Raw genomic sequence first — 17,454 nt, forward strand, 5'->3', positions numbered from 1 at the left:
ACCTTGCTAGAACCCTTAAGAGTTAGCTTTGATACCATGTGTCACTACACGATATTTTAAAACCCTAAACAAATGGAGTCAATTGCATGAAAAATCCCACCCAACTGTCGGGAAATCAGTTTTTTCTTCCACGACTTTGTCTTCTAAAGCCATTATTTAAATTATTAATCCCATTTTTTGTACGATAGTTTTATTTTATTTCTTTTAATGGTTTGAATTTTGTTTATCGTTGCATGAACATAATAATGGTTTCATCATCTCATGATCATCCAATTCTTTTTTGATTGTTTTTTATTTAATAAAAAGAAAAAAAAAGTTCCATATGGTGGAGGAGATTGTTAATTTTATGTGTATGAGATAAATTTGTTTAAACCTTTTAGAGCAAAAGGAGAAGGTTGAGCTCTTGCTGTGACAAAAATGGTGGAAGGTGGTATCTCAAAACCAGACAAGACAGAGTTCACTGAATGTTGGAAGACAACATGGAAAACACCTTATATTATGAGACTTGCATTGTCTGCTGGTATTGGAGGGCTCCTATTTGGTTATGACACAGGTAAGTTAAAATTTTGGTTATGAATCATTTTAATTACTAAATTCTAAACTGGTACCCATACTGGAAAGCTTTCCAGTTGAGTCATCAAATTAAAGTAAGTCGGTCTGGTCAGGGGTAGCTTGAAAATCATTTTAGGAAGGGAAAAAAAGTTGAATTATAAGTTTTTAGGGGGCAAAGTGTAATTTTGGCATCATACTAATTTATAATTTCACAATTATTAGGACTTAAATGCAATTTTGTCATGTTAGGGGTCAAGGTCGCTGCCTACCCTACCAGCTTCCATGTTAAATGCATGACGAGATCCGACGTAGTTCGCTTTTGTAATTATGTCCGATCCAAATTCAATTGTTCGTTAGATTGATAGAAGGACCTGATTAGAGTGAGACTTAATGTTAAGGATTTAATTAGTGTTTTGAAATTAAGTGATCGATTTAGAATTTAGCTAATAACTTGAGAACGTTTGATGAAATTAACCCTATTATTTTTATTACTAATGCATACTTTTGAAGTTTGAACACATCGGATCCAAATTGACAGTTAGACCCATGAAAAAGGATCTAATTGGAATGATACTTTAGTTTGAGGATTTAACTGGATATTTTAACCCTACTGAGATTCATAAACCATGTTTATTTGATTAATGAAATGCCCTTATGAGCAGAAATATTTTATAAAATCAAGCTGAGAGGATACTTAAGTTTATGGATCTAACTGAATTGTTTTGAAAGTTTAAGAATGTCTAATGGAATTAACCCAAAATAGTAGTAACCATTATCGTTGTATTGCAGGAGTGATTTCTGGTGCATTACTGTATATCCGCGAGGACTTTCATGAAGTTGATAGAAAAGCATGGCTACAAGTATGAAAAAAACAACAACTTTAATGTACACAAATTTCCTATTTCGTTGTCCATTAACGCACTAATTGTATATATACACATTATTATGTGTTGATTTTTTTCAGGAAACCATCGTGAGCATGGCTGTCGCAGGTGCCATCATCGGAGCTGGATTTGGAGGGTGGATAAACGACAGGTTCGGTCGGAAAATATCGATTATGGTCGCCGATGTTCTTTTCTTTGTGGGTGCAATAGTGATGGCCCTGGCTCCGGCACCGTGGATGATTATCCTCGGACGGATCTTTGTGGGTTTCGGTGTGGGAATGGCTTCGATGACGGCACCACTTTATATCTCAGAAGCTTCGCCGGCTAGGATCCGAGGTGCGCTGGTTAGTACCAATGGGTTGTTAATCACCGGAGGCCAGTTTCTATCTTATTGTATCAACCTGGCTTTCACTCACGTAAGTTTTAGGTTTAATTTTGGTTTTAGTCCTTTTTCTATGCTGAAATTCAGAATTTAATCTGTTTACTTTAATTTTACTTTTACGGTTAGTGAGTTGAAATTGATAAGTGATAAATTTCAAAATTATACATGAAATTTGATTTAATGTGTAATTGTATACATGAATTTAATTTGGTGCAATTATACACGTAAAATTCTAATCGTGGTTCAAGTATAAACTTGAAACTTTAATTTTGATTTAATCATACACATTTAAAGAAATAAATATATCAATTTATATTCTATAAATATAATTATTTATGCATATGCAATATATAAACATAAAATGATGTTATATCAATAATTGTGTTAATAATTTACAAGAATTGGATCAAATCAAAATTTCATGTATACAATTGCACATTAAACCATAATTCATTTATAGTTTTACGATTTATCCCAATTGATAATTACATTAGTTTCCATGAAAATACAATGTTATTAGTAGGTTGAAATTGATAAGTACATTAGGTGACAAGCGGGACAAACTCCTCAAAATATAAAAATTGTCTCTTTAATCTTTTGAGGGCATGTAAAATTTTAAGTTAATTTATTAGTAAAATTATATTTTGGTTTCTCCTAAAATTTAAAATTCAATTATGCCTTTTTAAAAATAAAAAAATTATAATTTAATCTCTTAAAAGTTATAAATTTTATATATAATGACGAAATTATATTATTAATATTTTCAAAATTTATAATTTAAATTTAATTTCTTTAAAAAATATTTGGTTGTGACCTTAGTGACATGTAAATTTGTTATTAATACAACATAGTTAATTAGGGTTTTCACCTAACCTTGACTTATGACCAAATAATAGTAAAAAAATTACACATCATTACTTTAATGACAACTTAGTGTTAGGGAAAAGCACTCAGTTTTCACCATTGATTTTCATAATGTTATTAATAAGTTTAAAATGATAACATTGAAATTTGTAAATTTTATGAACACTTATTTAAAAAAAAAATAGGTTTTAAGCATTTAGATGATTTGTAAAATTTATTACTAATTCATGAATAGTATGATAAAGTTTTGGTGGATGAATAGAATGAGTAAGTAATAGTTTGATATTATTTTATCATCGATTCGATATGGTTGACTAAATTTTAACGATCTTAACGTGTAATCAATTATCGGTAAAAAATTACCATCGTTACTTTAATAATAGCAATCTAGAGTGTTATCAATTTGCACCTATTAATAACATTACGAAGGTAACAATGTTAAATTTGGGTTTAGGACTAATTTGATGAAAGTTAATTGCTAATATTATTAGGTTTGTATTTTCATGAATTTGTTAATAGAATCAATTTAGTTTAATTGTGAAATTGTTTAATTTTGTATTTAATTTGTCAAATACTGATCGATTGAGGTGATTTAATTCAGGTTTTAAGGTTGATTTGATGAAAGCTAATTGCTAATATTATTAACTAATTATGAATTTTCATCAAATCAACTCTAAAATCCAAATTAAATATCAAAAATTAACATTGTTATCTTCACATACCAAAATGTATAACTTTTATCAAATACATTTATCACATTAAAAAATGTCAAGTTCAAGTATCAAAATATGTATTAAACCTACTTTTTTTCATGTGTTTCAGGTTACAGGAACCTGGCGTTGGATGCTTGGAGTAGCTGGACTCCCCGCCGTGGTTCAATTTGTGTTGATGCTTTCACTTCCAGAGTCTCCTAGGTGGCTTTATAGAAAGGTTTAAGCAATTCTTTGCAATATTAGATCGGATTACCGTTGAGAGGAGGTCGACTTTTCGAGAAAAATTTGTGAAATATCATCCATTGGAAGTTGATAGATCTGATATTGTCTTCTGGCGAGGGTTTTGTCTCCCACCTTTAATGAAAGCTCAAGTGGTAATGTCATATATATAATAGAATATAAATTTATATCCCACTAAGTGCGATAAAAGTATCATGGAGGTCTTTGTATTGAGACTCGAATTGCATTCTACCTTCTCTAATAAAAAGAAAAAAGACAAATTAGTCATTGTACATTAGATTAAAGAGCAAACTGATCCTTCTGTTAAAAAATTATTCATTTCTATTGTTAAAAACTAGTTCATGTATGTCAGCATGAGGTACATGTGGCACGCCACGTGTAACTGTCTTGTCAAACAGTATAAACAGATGAAACTTTAACAAAAATGATCAGTTTGCTTTTTGACCTATCATACAGAGATTAATTTGCTTACTTTTTAAATAGAAAGAAAATTACAATGGCTACTAATATAGGGGACTCCATGATACTTTTACCCACTAAATGCAAATATGAGATTTCCTTAGTGGGTAAGACACTCTTGTATTGTGAAACTACCATGGGATCTTAGCAAAATCAGAAGACAAAACCTTACACTAAGAGCAATATTGACCCGTTGCAAGGTTTACCAGCTACAAACTTCTCCCAACGAAGCCGACCTCCCCTCAACGATTACATATCAATTTCCAATAATAACAATGATAATAGTTGTGATGTTTAGAGCAAGGTAGATGAGGCCAAATCCATCCTAGAAAGAATTTACCCTGCAGAAGAACTTGAAGATGAAATGAATGCTCTAAAAATCTCAGTGGAAGCTGAAAAAGCTGATGAACATGCCCTTGGTGATAGTATGGCACAAAAGCTAAAGGGAGCTTTCAAGAATGTCGTTGTCCGAAGGGGACTGTATGCCGGTGTGACAGTTCAAGTGGCTCAGCAATTTTCAGGCATTAATACCGTCATGTATTACAGCCCTACCATCGTTCAGTTCGCCGGTTTCGCTTCAAACAAGACTGCAATGGCCCTTTCTCTCATAACTTCCGGTCTCAATGCTGTTGGGTCTATTGTCAGCATGACTTTTGTCGATAGATACGGCAGGAGGAGAATGATGATCATTTCCATGATCGGCATAATTGCTTGCCTGGTGGTGTTAACCATTATCTTCTCTCAAGTCGCCACCCATTCGCCGAATATCGACCACTTTGAATCGATGCACTTTGCTCTAAATGCTTCTTGTTCGAGTTATGTGAGAGCTAACGATCCAACATCATGGAACTGCATGTCCTGTTTGAGAGCTGAATGTGGCTTTTGTGCTAATGGGGTAAACAAAGTAAGTATTATTATTGGGTTAATTTCACCGTACATCCCAAACTATCTCACGTATTTTAAATTGATCCCGAAACTTTAAAACATCTATTGTCATAGTATACTCCCGGAGCATGCTTGGCATTGAGCAAAGACATAAAGGATTCATGTCGTGAGAAACACCGTACTTGGTACAAAGATGGTTGTCCGAGCCGATTTGGGTTTTTGGCAGTGGTGTTCCTAGGACTTTACATCATATCATACTCCCCCGGAATGGGAACAGTGCCATGGATCGTGAACTCTGAGATATACCCCTTGAGATACAGAGGTATTGGAGGAGGGATAGCTGCAGTTGCAAACTGGGTATCTAATCTCATTGTTAGCCAGACATTCTTAACCCTCACCAAAGCTCTTGGCTCTGCCGGGACCTTCCTCTTGTTTGCTGTATTTTGTGGAATTGGACTCATTTTCATCTTCTGGTTCGTGCCCGAAACCAAAGGACTGCAGTTCGAGGAGGTGGAGAAGCTGCTTCAGGCTGGTTTTCGGCCTGAAGCATTTAGGAAAAGCTCAGAGGAGACTAAGGTAGATAAGGGTAAATGTAAGGCTAAGGCTGAGGCCGAAACCGATACCGAGACCAAGCCTCAGCCTAGTTCCTAACTCCTACCTATCATTCATCCCATTGCTGACAATAACTTTTCTCATTGGTATCCTTGTAATGCAATTACAATCTTATTGATGAATAAAAAGTATTGGCCAGTTCAATTACAACCATTTTCCTCCTTCAACCAAACATTTCTTGGTTTTAAATTTACCACTTTGATTGCATGTATCAATATATGCGTGTGTATGACAGTGTTGAACCTGTTGATGAGCATTTTTAGGCAAATGGTGATGGTTCCCTGAATTTTTTTTCATATTAATCCCTAAACTTGACAACTTTTTCCAGTTTTGGTTCCCTGGGCACTCGATTATGCAGTGTCATCACTGAAAATTTTTTATGTGATGACATGACACAATCTCAGAGCATTACACTGTTACACGGGCCAAATGTGGGAAAAGTTTACCAAATTCTAAGACTAATGTAAACTCAAAAAAAAAGGTTTAGGGATTAAGTTGGGAAAAGTTATCAAGTTCAGGGACTTAAATGTTGCTTTATCCCTAACTACTTGTACACCAAATAAGAGCACAGATCAATGGCCTTACCATTGCACAAAAATACTATGCATCCACCTATAGCATATCGACATACTCCCCATATCCAATATGTAGGAAACAAACAATCATCACTCAATAACCCAATGATCAAAGCTCTTATTAATTAACTTCAATGATCAATGAAAACAACTGTTTGTTCTTGTAACTATGAGCAGCTAAATAGAGTGTGCTACACATGCATCATGCATAATACAGAAATACACAATGGATTACTAATTAATTTAGCTCTAATTTTTGTCATGTACTGTATATGTTCATTTTGACTATATAGATATAACATATTATATAAAATGTCATCATTCCCAAGTTAGTAGTGGGAGAGCAGTGATTGGTAATAGTTGATATATGGGAGAATGTAATGGATAATCGACGCCTAGTCCTAGGACAAGGAGGATGGTGGGTCATATCTAAACCATGGACACTTGCATGGCCTGGGCCTAATGCCTATGCCCCCCACCTTTATTTTAACCAGCTTCTTAACCGAATCAATTTGACCGAAAACCATCGGTTAAGTTAGTTTGAACTGACTTTTGTTCACCCCTAAAGCTTGACAGAAGGCAAAGGCTAACCGCCGGTGAGAATTGATGAACAAATACATGTCCCCTATGCCTATTGTTTTCGGTTCCCCTAAACTTGATTAATTACCAACTAATAATTCAGCAAAAACAGATTTATATTGGCAACCTTGCAAGATAATCTCAATGGGATTCTACAAAATAATCTGGTCTATTGCCAAAGCCAAGAATATAAATGTCTCAACAATCTCCCCCACAAGAACAAAAGTAACTCAACATATTCATAAAAAATAATGGCAGACTATACATAACTGCAACTTCATTCTGTCTGCTTCAAAACCTCGACAAATGCATCTTTCAGGAATGGATTTGAAGCAGCGACTTTCGGAGCTGTGATATCAAAATCTTTCCCGAACCTGATCCAATAAACAATAGCCACCACTGGTTAACATCATGTATAAACTTTCGATTAGCATTTCTCTTTCTCTATTAGATTTCAAGACAAAATAGTTTAAAGATTGCTTAGTCAAAGATTTAGCTTCTTACGGATCATACACAAGGCCTCCAGCTTCGTTAACGATTAAAACACCAGCTGCCACATCCCTGAACAAAGAGGCAGACACTGTCAATCATTTACTGAACCGCAACTTTCATCAAACATTAAAATGACTAAAAGCATACCATGGGCCCCCATATCCAAGTTCGTAAAACAGATCGAGCCTTCCACATGCAATTCCACAAAGGTTCAATGCACAAGAACCACTCATCCGAAGTGATCTCACCTTTTAATCAAAGGAAATTTTGTTATGCATTTAAAGTTTTCAAGATGTAGTAACAAAAGGAATCCATGCAAGTTTTCTTTTACCTTGAAAAGTAATCTATTGATCCGGTTTGTAGTAACATCCACCGTTAACTTATCTCGTTTTGTTCCAACCTGCTCAATAGAAAAAAAAAAAAAGTTAATCAAGTTTTTACATGCTTACAAAACAATCCAACAATGAACCAAAAATTATTAAGTTCATTAACACCCAACAATGAACCAAAAAAATCAGGTAAAAATCTGAAATTTCAGAACATAAGAAGTTCCACACCTCTGTTGCAAGTAGAGACTTCACAAGTTCGGTTTGAGATGAAACTGCGAAATATCAAAGAAAAATAACACATCTTTAAGAGACGTGTTTGAAAGTTTTTGGACTTACTATATCATGAGCATTGGGTATTAGATTCACCTCTTATAGGGGTCCCGTTGAGAAAAGCACCTTTTCCAAGTACAGCAGTGAAGAGCTGCATGCCATAAAACCAGTAATATTTGTTTAACTTGTGATAAAGAAAAACTCTTAGATTTTTTTAAGCAAACTTCATTGTCTTAAAGGGTAATTCTCACCTCATCCATTATTGGATTGTAAACAACACCAATTGTAGGAACTTTCCCAATAGTAAGACCAATGGAGACACACACAAAAGGGAACCTACATGATTGCAAACAATTGACATGAAAATGATCGAACACCTTAATCTCAGATATAAACACAAGTCAAAGAAAAGTTATTTTACCCATGAACAAAATTAGTTGTTCCATCAAGGGGATCAACTATCCAGGTAGGCTCATCAGTCAGCTCTGATGCACCACAAGCAGCAGTGGTTTCTTCCCCAATGAACTAAAACGAAAATAAACAATACTTATGGCATACCATAAAAATGGTTCGATAAAACTAGGTCGTATTCTTATGCTCGTATTTGAATCTTGATAGATACATGGTAAGAGAATTTGATTAAAAGTGCTGACCTTGTGAGAAGGGTAATGCTGCTTGAGATGATTAAAAACAAGATCTTCACATGCCTTATCAGTCTCAGTGACCAAATCGACCTGAACTTAGATAAAATAAGCAACTTTTAAGTAGCCATTTTCAATTCTCAATAAGATTGAACCACAACCAATTCGAAAAACAACCCAAGAACCTCTAATAAGATTAGATAACCCAGTTTCATCAGCTACTCTAATAGTAATCAATGAGAGCATTTGTTGAACCAAAATAATCTATCAAAATTTATGAATTTTAATACCCTTATCAGCATATATACATGCACATTTCTAGTAAGCTAACAAGAAATGGGGATAAAATAAAAATTACGAGAGAGGGAATAAAAGAAAGACCTCGCCTTTATGCTCCACATTCTTAGTCTGGTAAAACCCTTGACGGATTATCTATAAAAGAACATCAAATAAAAAGAAAAAGGTTAGAGAAATAAGCTGAACAAATCAATGAAGTAAATTGAACAGAAAAATGGAAAAATGAAAACTTTAATGAACCTCGCCGGCTTTCTTAGCTGCATCAACTGCAGTGGCCAAGAACTCTTCAGGAGAACCTGAAATCCATAGAATTTATATAAGAAAACAAAAAAAGAGGATAACAGTGAACAAGAAATTGAAATCCCATCAATGGAAATGTCAAGAAGATGATGAAAATTAGAGGGAAATACTAATCTGGGTTCATAGTTCCTACCATTGTCAGCCATGTTAGATTGCTTTGTGAGAGAAAGTGAAAGAAATAATGGCCGATGGTGAATTTGTGGGTGATTTCCAAATTAGGTTGAAGAGCTTTTCAGGTAGGAATAAGGACAAGAAACAACAGCGTTAGTGACAAACAAAACGAGACCCATGTGTTGATTTTATTTCCTAATATTCTCTTTTTTCTTTTCTTTTGTTTGGGGAATAAAAACCATGTCTTTGATGTTTGAACATCCACGTTGTTGCTAGCAACGGTAGTAAGATTAGATACTGTAGTGATATTATAGTGTGAGATAAAAAATAAGCTAAACACACCGCATCGCACCCAATTGCTCATCCAAGCACAGTCTTAGTGGATCTATAAAGCAGATATATCTAGTTGTTATGTAATTTTGATTTACTATTATTAATATTATTAGAGTTAGAAGCAAATATTGTTTAGTAAAACTTAGGCATATTAGTTCATTCACCTAGGCATAACGAAAATAGTATCCATATATTGTTTTCACAGTTCACTCGTTTTCCTCACGGTAATGAGGGTCTAATTAATTTTTTAAATTTATTGATTGAACTGACTATTCAATTAATTAAAAATAAAAAATAAAAAAATTACCGATTTAATTATAAAAACAATAACAAATAAGAAAATGGCTGCTTTGTGATGAGTACTGTAGCCGTTGCCTCGTTGAATACCAATAAGAGGAGATTCATGGAATATGCCAATGTGCCTTTGCCTATCATCCGATTATCTTATCTGATGTGAAAGGTAGACGAAATCAAATGGTCCAATCAACCGAAGCTTCCTTACTTCCTTCCACCATACAATCTCCTTTTTTTCCCGTTCCTCTCTCTTCCTTTTTGAAGACAAACTTGGACCAAATAACCAATCCTTTACCGGTTACTACCACTCCACGTGATGCTCGAAAGGCCCTTGCTTTGCATTTCTTCTTTTACAATAAATAAAATATATACACCTTTAATTAACTGGCATCAACTAATGGCGTACAATTAATATATACATTACCAATTCATGCAGAATAATTATTTGAAATAAAAAGATGAATTTTTTAAAATACACAAGCATAATTAAAAGATTGTCAAATGTATTGATTAGTTGAAGATGTGTTGGCCTTTATTTACAATATTGCATTTAAGTTTAAACTTTAAAAGCATAAGCATAACGACTATAAACAAGCATTAGGGGAACCACAAATGTAGAGGGGAATCAATCCAAGTATCTCAACTGATTGAATTCATCTCATTCTCATACAAGCAAATTATTTTATGTTCACCCCTACCTTTTCTTCTTTTTCGTCCACACACTGCGAATTATAGATAATAAAACTAAAGATTCTAAGGAGAAACAGAAACAGAAACAAAGTGCCTTCCGTTTTTGCATATTCCATGCCCTTCTGAAAGGACTACGACTACGACTATGAGGTATCTATTTGGTTCAGTCAATTTGTGTTTAATAACATTTATTTTTAACCAACATAAAAAAAACAAAAAAAAAAGGAGATTAGACTAAAGTGTACATACAGGCTCACTCTAGCCGGTCTCTAAGCTCGAGGGAAGCGATTTCTTTCACAACTTGAGCCTTGTCTGCCTCGAATTGTTCATCCTCTGCAAGACATATAATAATCCATCAACACCGCAATCTATAAATAAGAAGTGCCAAGCCTAAAACTTTACAAGCAAAAATTAATGTTACATATGTTTGTCTTTCACAACTATAGATAATGTTACAAGGAAAAGCACCTTTATCGGTCTTGAAATCTGCAAACAGACGTAGAAGCTTGCTTTTATTTGCAACCAGTATGCTAACAATGTCTGCAGGTTTGTTCTGGTTCGCGGCAAACAACTGTAGAGACATGCACAAAAAAAGGATAGCGTAAGCAATTTAATGTATCAAATTACCAAGTCTGCCCAGAAGGAGAAGAAATCGACACCATACCTTGAAAACATGAAAAGCTTCTATTTGGATACTCTTGCTTGATTCCTGCATATAAACAAATTCACCGTTTAGGGATTCGAGTTTATTCCATATTTCATATTTGGAATGATCGTAGTTACAGGTAAGTATTATACTCATGTTTTTGACAATAGTCAGTAGCAACTCATTCTGAGAGCTATAACAAGTTTTAAGAGCTTCATGTCAGACATAGGCTAAGTTCAATAGTACAATAGAATAACATCAAACACATCAAACTCTCAGAAAATATGATCATTCCAGAACAATGTAGGATAAACAAAACATGAAATGGCGAAGCTTCATACCCTTAGAAGATTCATAAGAATCCTTAAGTTATCCCTTGAGCTCACATATCTGGTCATGACAGCTGAATTAGACCGGTCCAACAAGATATCTCCCAACAACTGTAAAGAAGAGAAAATATAAACTACTACAGGTCTACTTAGCAAAGAAAATTAAAATTGCAAGTGCTACTGCCACATCTTATTTAAGGAACTTTAAAAATAAAAAACCACCATCATATAACTATGATTTTGACATCTAAAATAGTAACTTCAATTTGATTTAGTTATCAAATCTAAAAGCAGTCATCCTGCTCTTAACAAAGTATTTATGTACTGAATCCCAGGATGGTATCAATATCATTCCACTCTTCATACTTATTAGAACTGAAATTTTCAGCTCGAATCAATAAATGAACCCTTTAAAAAACTGATGTGAAGTCAAGCATGTTTAGAAACACTGCTTTTGTTTTGATTGGAACACTACCCCCAACAACCCCCCCCCCAAAAAAAAAAAAGAGGGAAAAGGAAGTCAATATCATACTCCTATTTTTTAAGGATTATACCTTGACAGCTTGTCTTCTCGTAATATAGTTGCTAGATTCCAGCAACTTTGAGTTATATTCTGCAAAGAACTAAAACAACAAACACAGTTGAGTTCATGAGCTCCAATTAATAAAAACTTTTCACATAAAAAAGGCATGAAGAAGAAATTCAGAGAACTCTACTGTGGCTATGTGTAGTAGCATCATTACAAATTACAATCATGTCACTGAAAAGATCTAGTCAAACATGAAAGAGAAAATAAAATGATTCTCATGGAAACAATTTACAAGCTGACGTGATTATTTAAGTACTATGGTAGTCCTTAACATAAAAAAATTTCACGATTTAAAGGATGACAGTAATGGAGGAACAACACTTACCCAGTCATAGTTCTTCGAAAGAAATTCAGCCACAGTAGACTTATGCCTTGTCAAGAGCTCCTGCAAGAAAACAAGATATTACATAACATCAGAGGTCAACACATTGTCTAAAAACCAGTGAAGAAACAAGAATGGAAGATGGGGAAGTTCATGACAGGATGACTCAACATCACAGAAAACAACTTTTCTTGATATGCTGAAATAAAAAAGAACCCTGTTTCAACAATGTAAGATTGAAAAGCAAACCAAGTCCCTACTTCAATACAGGCTGTTCTGAAACGGATTCCAATGGTTGATGCAGATTCAGAAGTGCAACAGTAATATTCAGAAAGAAAATGAGAGAAGAAAGAAATGATCTTAACATGTAATTAGATCAGCAGTAATCAACCTTAAAAGTTGCAGCAGCATCAGCAGCAATGTCGAAATTTGGAAGTTGTATATAGTCAAAAAATTTCTTCATGTGCTGCGACTCCAAAACATACCTGCAAACCAAACAACAAAACGTGCCACATTCAGCTATTACTATATTAAAAATCTTCAATTATTTCGAAATTTTATTCTACTAAAAACTTTAGGAGATGAGGCTCTCAAATAATAATAAAAATTACAAAAAAGGAAAGCTTCAGACAGTAAATAACGGACAAGATTGCCTCTTGAGTGCAAACACAATGAAAACATCGGTGGATTAAGAAATGACTTGGGGTATCATTCACTAAAAGGTTGAGAAGCCAAATCATTGAGGTATGAATTAAGTCGATGACTACGCTCACCTTGCAACAGTCTGATGCCGAATGCATTCTCTCAACATTGCACCGTAATGTAAAGCCATGTCTGTGTTCTCATAACTGAAAATACAACATTAAAAAAATCAGAAGATTGTGATACAATGATAGAAACAAAATAAAGTTCAATTACAGCGTAACCAAAAGACTACATTATAAGATATTATTCATAAATCAGAATTCGAGCTTCAATATAACCAAGGCAAAAATTTGGCACTCATGTGATTGGATCAGTAAGTATAATCCAGTAACAGAAGTGCCTCCTAATTTGCTTTTGCCTAATTAAAGAGCTATTTAAACTATCACTAACTTATAACCTTAGCTCTCGGATTAAGTTATTTGATCTGGACAACAAAGAAAAAGATACAAGGAGCTAATCTACCTACCAATAATAACCTAAATCAAAAACACCGAGAAAAAAAATTAAAAGAAAATAGTAATCAGAATATCATAACTTGGTAAACTTTTTCGGATTGCCACTTACCCTGCTACTAAAATATCCATAAGATCAAGGTTTGTCTCCAAGTAATCAGAAGCAATCAACCGTGAATTCACTTGTTGCCTTTGCAAATTTGCAACAACTTGAGTTGCATCTTTCCTCGCCTGCAAAGAACAATACTTGCCACATTATAAAAGAAGCGACAATTGCATAAGCTCACAGCTTCACAGTGCAGCAACAATAATTCCCTCTAAGTAAAATTTGCACATCTAAACTAAATTATAGTGAATAAGCGTTACCTCTAAGTTCAATTTAGGAAGACAAGTGATCAAGAGTCGTAGCGTGTTCTCTCTGAAGAACTCGTGAGTCAGTTGTGCACAAGCTTCTGAAACCGGCTCAGATTCACTATTTCCGTAAAGAATACACTTCAACTCCCTTATATTTTTAAATAACTCCGCCATCTGCAACAAAATTCCGACCAAACATAAGGATTAGACACTGAGATTATACTCCTTTCAGTAAATCAAATAGCTGCTCAAACTCTAAAGAAAAAAATCTCGCTGAACATTTAATTCTCCTAGCAACTAACTAAAACCAAATGCTCACGTCAATTGAATTCCTCCGAAGGTCAAGATTACAAAAATAGATTTAAAAAAAACGGCGGAAGAGTAAACAAAACAAGACGAAAACAATTAATGTGCTATAAGCAAAAAGGCGTTTCACCAAAAAGAACCTTCTCTTCCCGCTTGGCTTCACGACTGTCGGAGGAACGGCCAACATACATGAGGAGATCGCGCGTTTGCCGCACGATATCAACAGGAGTTCGCGGCTTAGATTTGAAGAGTCCCTTCATCTTAACACGATGACTTGTCGTTGAAGGTTGAAGTTTGAAGTCTCACCGCCGATTACAAGAGCCTCAGGTCACCGCACCGCTTGGGTTCGATAAACAAAGTTCAAAATCCTTCCAAAAAAATTCACAAAAAATCTCTCACAATTTTGATTATTTTAGTTACTTACTGTTTTATCCAACGGCTAAACACAGGCTTTGGGATATCCTTCAACGTGAATCAACCACCGTTGGTGGTTAGTGTTCTTTTTATCTTATGCGCTGGCCTGGGTTCAGCTGAGTTATGGTTCCCTGTGGACGGACATAGGATTAGAATGGCGCCATATATTCGTTGAAGCCAATAATATATGAACACGTGGAGAAGTAGAGTTACTTGACCTTGTAAAATTCATTTACTAAAAGATAATTGGATAATTCTTATTTATTTATTTATTTATTTGGTGTTGTCAATTTTATTTCGTTATCAGTCCCATCGGTTGATATGTTTTGTTTTGATCATAAATCGAAATAATAAGTTTATATTTTTATTAAATTTAAAATATTTCATGTCCATTCATTTTAATGTATTTGGATCGATTAGTATAAAATTATTATATTTAAACTAATTTTTTCCTTTTCGAAGAAAGGTATTTAAATCAATTTATAATATTTTTATCTTAATAATTTTTCAATTATATTAAAAATAAAATGTAATCATTAAGTTATTAAACTTTATTAATAATTTTAATTTTTATGATTATTTATAAATATATTAATTAAAATATATTTACATTTATATAGTATATATTTTATCAAAGAAACAGAAATTTAAGACTATAACTATATAAAAACAACAAATAAATATCAATAGATTTAGAATGTTACATAAAATACACCATTATTAATATCTACTAATATTAGAGCAATAATAGTATACCAACTATATGATAGTGACAATCTCAATCTAATCTAATTTTTATCAAACAAATGAAATAAAAGGTGAACCAAAAGGAAAAAGTAATAAAGCCAAGCCAACCAATAAGGTACTACAAAGAAAACGAGTATAGTAAGACAAACTCTAAAGTCATTTGAATAATAATATTATTTTCCTATCTTTTCTTATTATAATAATCAATCGTAACAAAAATTATATGGAATGTACATAAATTTTCAATTAATTATAAATCTATATTATAAATTCAAAGTTAAGTAAATAAATTATCATGTGAACGATAAATTTATTAGGATAAAAAATGTATTTTAATCTTATGGTATCATATATCGAGTTAATCTAAGCATATCATATTATAGAGGAGAGATTTAAGGCCTAAAAATTGTACATGGGTAAGGCACTAACAAAAATTTAGACCCAAATGATAGGCTTGAGCTCAATTCGGTCTGAAAAATAGAATTAACTTTTTGTTCATGCCCGACCTATATTACAGTTGTTAAATTTGGACTAGGCTCGTATTAATTTTTTAAAATTATTTTATTATATAAAATAATTTTAAAAAATAAAATATATTAAATACACTAAAATCATTAAAATACCCAACAAATTAAAAATATATTAAAAACATTGAAACAAATGTTTCCTAAAATTTTTAAAAAAAAACATGTATTTTGGCTCAGGCAAAAAAAAAATTTACCCAATACTCGGTCTACTGGAAAAATAAATCTCGTTTTTTGTCTAAACCCATATTTTAAACCTATCTTATTCAAATCCTCTTGTTTTTAGACGAACCGAGTTGAGTGGCTTAGGGCATGGAGAATTCTTTTAAGTCCTAACAAAATTTCAAAAAAAAAAAAAAAAGTTAAAATGGGAGAGAATAACACAGGAGTGGCGTTGCTCGCATGTGCATTTTTTTTTTTTTTTATGTTTATGATGATAGTATCACACATATTACCAATTACATTGAATAATTAATTTATGTGATATATTAAAATTGTTGAAATTAGGAGAAAATTTATTAATTCACTTCATAAATGAGATCTATAATTTAGGTAAAAAAAAAACAATAAACGCTCATCGCAAGTCTTAATATCAACAAAATATTACAATACATTGAAAATCGATTTTGTCACAATTCAAGCACGACATATCTAGAGTGATTGCAATCAACTATCACAAGAAGAAAATCAGCCCTGGATGGTCCAAAGGCAGTGGGCTGGCAAAATTGACAAAAGAACTGAGCATCCACCAAACTGTAGATGACAACATCAAAATCATCTCTAAAATCATTTGCAAAAGCAAAACTACATGCATAAACAAAACTAAAAAACATACTACAATAGCAAACAATAACTTCTAAAAGCAAAGACTTGTTAAGCAATAGAAAACAAACAAAAAAAACATATAAAACTCAAGATAACAAGAGTCCAAATCGACTCGTGAAATCATTTATTATTCTGAAATACTCTCAACAATGAAACAAATCAAGAAACCGACGAAGACCTACCCACTTTTCAAGAGAAACCGCTGGTGGTCGGTGGAGTTTTAGAGATGACAAGCATCGTCATCTGTCCATCATGACTTGTGAAAACAATAAAGGCACCTACAAAATAAATCTACAAACTAAAAAGGGAGAAAACACGTAGAGTAAACGAGGAGAAAAAAAAGTTGGTGGGAGGGACAAAAAAATAGGTAGTAGCCAACTCAGAAGTTAGCACAGTCGTTGGGTAAAATAATAAAGAAGCAAACGACTATGAGAAAAAAGTTTGAAATCAGATTTTTTTAAAAAAATTATTTTTAGACCGTGAGTCACATGGCTTCGATTGAGGGCTAATATAAGAATATAAATTGTTGGGCCAAACTTAAAAATTTTATGCGGAAAAAATATTAAATTATAATACTAAATAGTAAGAGGACTCAAATTGCAATATGCCTATTGTATCTTATTTTAAAAAAATTGATGTAAAATTTAAAATTGTTAACACCATTAAAATTTATTGTTAAATTCAATTCCTTTACACCATTAAAATGTCACATAAATAAATTTAACAAAATATTTAACGG

At 33.1% G+C, this 17,454-nt stretch overlaps 3 protein-coding genes and 1 long non-coding RNA gene across 8 annotated transcripts; 1 reads left to right on the plus strand and 3 right to left on the minus strand.

Moving 5' to 3' along the window:
- Positions 1 to 417: 417 nt before the first annotated feature.
- On the plus strand, positions 418 to 5,630 carry LOC105776962 (inositol transporter 4). The gene is made up of 6 exons (XM_052621981.1): positions 418 to 553; positions 1,342 to 1,412; positions 1,517 to 1,852; positions 3,505 to 3,612; positions 4,393 to 4,989; positions 5,094 to 5,630. Exons 1-6 carry the CDS (start codon positions 418 to 420, stop codon positions 5,628 to 5,630), a joined length of 1,785 nt encoding a protein of 594 aa, XP_052477941.1.
- Positions 5,631 to 6,843: 1,213 nt separating this feature from the next.
- LOC105776961 (inositol monophosphatase 3) lies at positions 6,844 to 9,471 on the minus strand. The gene is made up of 12 exons (XM_012599948.2): positions 9,208 to 9,471; positions 9,015 to 9,070; positions 8,859 to 8,909; positions 8,490 to 8,570; positions 8,258 to 8,361; positions 8,088 to 8,172; positions 7,933 to 7,987; positions 7,795 to 7,838; positions 7,569 to 7,637; positions 7,385 to 7,485; positions 7,250 to 7,306; positions 6,844 to 7,119 (listed from the first exon to the last, which is right to left on the minus strand). Exons 1-12 carry the CDS (start codon positions 9,218 to 9,220, stop codon positions 7,023 to 7,025), a joined length of 813 nt encoding a protein of 270 aa, XP_012455402.1. The 5' UTR covers positions 9,221 to 9,471; the 3' UTR covers positions 6,844 to 7,022.
- Positions 8,853 to 14,751, minus strand: LOC105776963 (putative MO25-like protein At5g47540). Of its 5 annotated transcripts, XR_008190218.1 has the most exons (13): positions 14,346 to 14,687; positions 13,912 to 14,073; positions 13,658 to 13,776; positions 13,162 to 13,236; positions 12,780 to 12,873; positions 12,392 to 12,451; positions 12,032 to 12,100; positions 11,490 to 11,588; positions 11,167 to 11,211; positions 10,971 to 11,073; positions 10,752 to 10,835; positions 9,015 to 9,070; positions 8,853 to 8,909 (listed from the first exon to the last, which is right to left on the minus strand). XR_008190218.1 is itself a non-coding variant. In XM_052622872.1 (12 exons), the coding sequence occupies exons 1-11, from the start codon at positions 14,463 to 14,465 to the stop codon at positions 10,756 to 10,758; spliced, it is 1,026 nt and encodes a 341-aa protein (XP_052478832.1). In that variant the 5' UTR covers positions 14,466 to 14,687; the 3' UTR covers positions 9,747 to 10,156; positions 10,752 to 10,755. The 5 variants fall into 5 exon arrangements, 4 of the variants coding, with proteins under 4 accessions (XP_052478832.1, XP_052478831.1, XP_012455406.1 ...); XM_052622872.1 differs by lacking the exons at positions 8,853 to 8,909; positions 9,015 to 9,070 and adding an exon at positions 9,747 to 10,156; XM_052622871.1 differs by lacking the exons at positions 8,853 to 8,909; positions 9,015 to 9,070 and adding an exon at positions 9,747 to 10,159.
- A 1,642-nt stretch (positions 14,752 to 16,393) lies between these two features.
- Positions 16,394 to 17,438, minus strand: LOC128034147 (uncharacterized). Its single transcript, XR_008190257.1, has 2 exons — positions 16,898 to 17,438; positions 16,394 to 16,643 (listed from the first exon to the last, which is right to left on the minus strand). It is a non-coding gene; the product is annotated as an uncharacterized LOC128034147 (long non-coding RNA).
- Between the last annotated feature and the right edge of the window lie 16 nt (positions 17,439 to 17,454).

The sequence above is a fragment of the Gossypium raimondii genome, chromosome 10 (assembly GCF_025698545.1).
Source record: "Gossypium raimondii isolate GPD5lz chromosome 10, ASM2569854v1, whole genome shotgun sequence".
In the NCBI taxonomy this organism is placed as follows: domain Eukaryota; kingdom Viridiplantae; phylum Streptophyta; class Magnoliopsida; order Malvales; family Malvaceae; genus Gossypium; species Gossypium raimondii.

What these genes read in the sequence shown, in the direction of transcription:
- LOC105776963 (XM_052622872.1), bottom strand. Translation starts at nt 14,465, where the DNA reads ATGAAGGGACTCTTCAAATCTAAGCCGCGAACTCCTGTTGATATCGTG. An exon ending in ATGGATATTTTAGTAGCAGG is followed by an intron (nt 13,237 to 13,657) that starts GTAAGTGGCAAT and finishes TTGTATTTTCAG; the next exon opens with TTATGAGAACACAGACATGG. An exon ending in AAGCTTTTCATGTTTTCAAG is followed by an intron (nt 11,074 to 11,166) that starts GTATGGTGTCGA and finishes ATGTCTCTACAG; the next exon opens with TTGTTTGCCGCGAACCAGAA.
- LOC105776961 (XM_012599948.2), bottom strand. An exon ending in ACAATCCAATAATGGATGAG is followed by an intron (nt 7,988 to 8,087) that starts GTGAGAATTACC and finishes TATGGCATGCAG; the next exon opens with CTCTTCACTGCTGTACTTGG. An exon ending in GGAGGCCTTGTGTATGATCC is followed by an intron (nt 7,120 to 7,249) that starts GTAAGAAGCTAA and finishes TTATTGGATCAG; the next exon opens with GTTCGGGAAAGATTTTGATA.
- LOC105776962 (XM_052621981.1), top strand. Translation starts at nt 418, where the DNA reads ATGGTGGAAGGTGGTATCTCAAAACCAGACAAGACAGAGTTCACTGAA. An exon ending in ATAGAAAAGCATGGCTACAA is followed by an intron (nt 1,413 to 1,516) that starts GTATGAAAAAAA and finishes GATTTTTTTCAG; the next exon opens with GAAACCATCGTGAGCATGGC. An exon ending in GTGGCTTTTGTGCTAATGGG is followed by an intron (nt 4,990 to 5,093) that starts GTAAACAAAGTA and finishes CTATTGTCATAG; the next exon opens with TATACTCCCGGAGCATGCTT.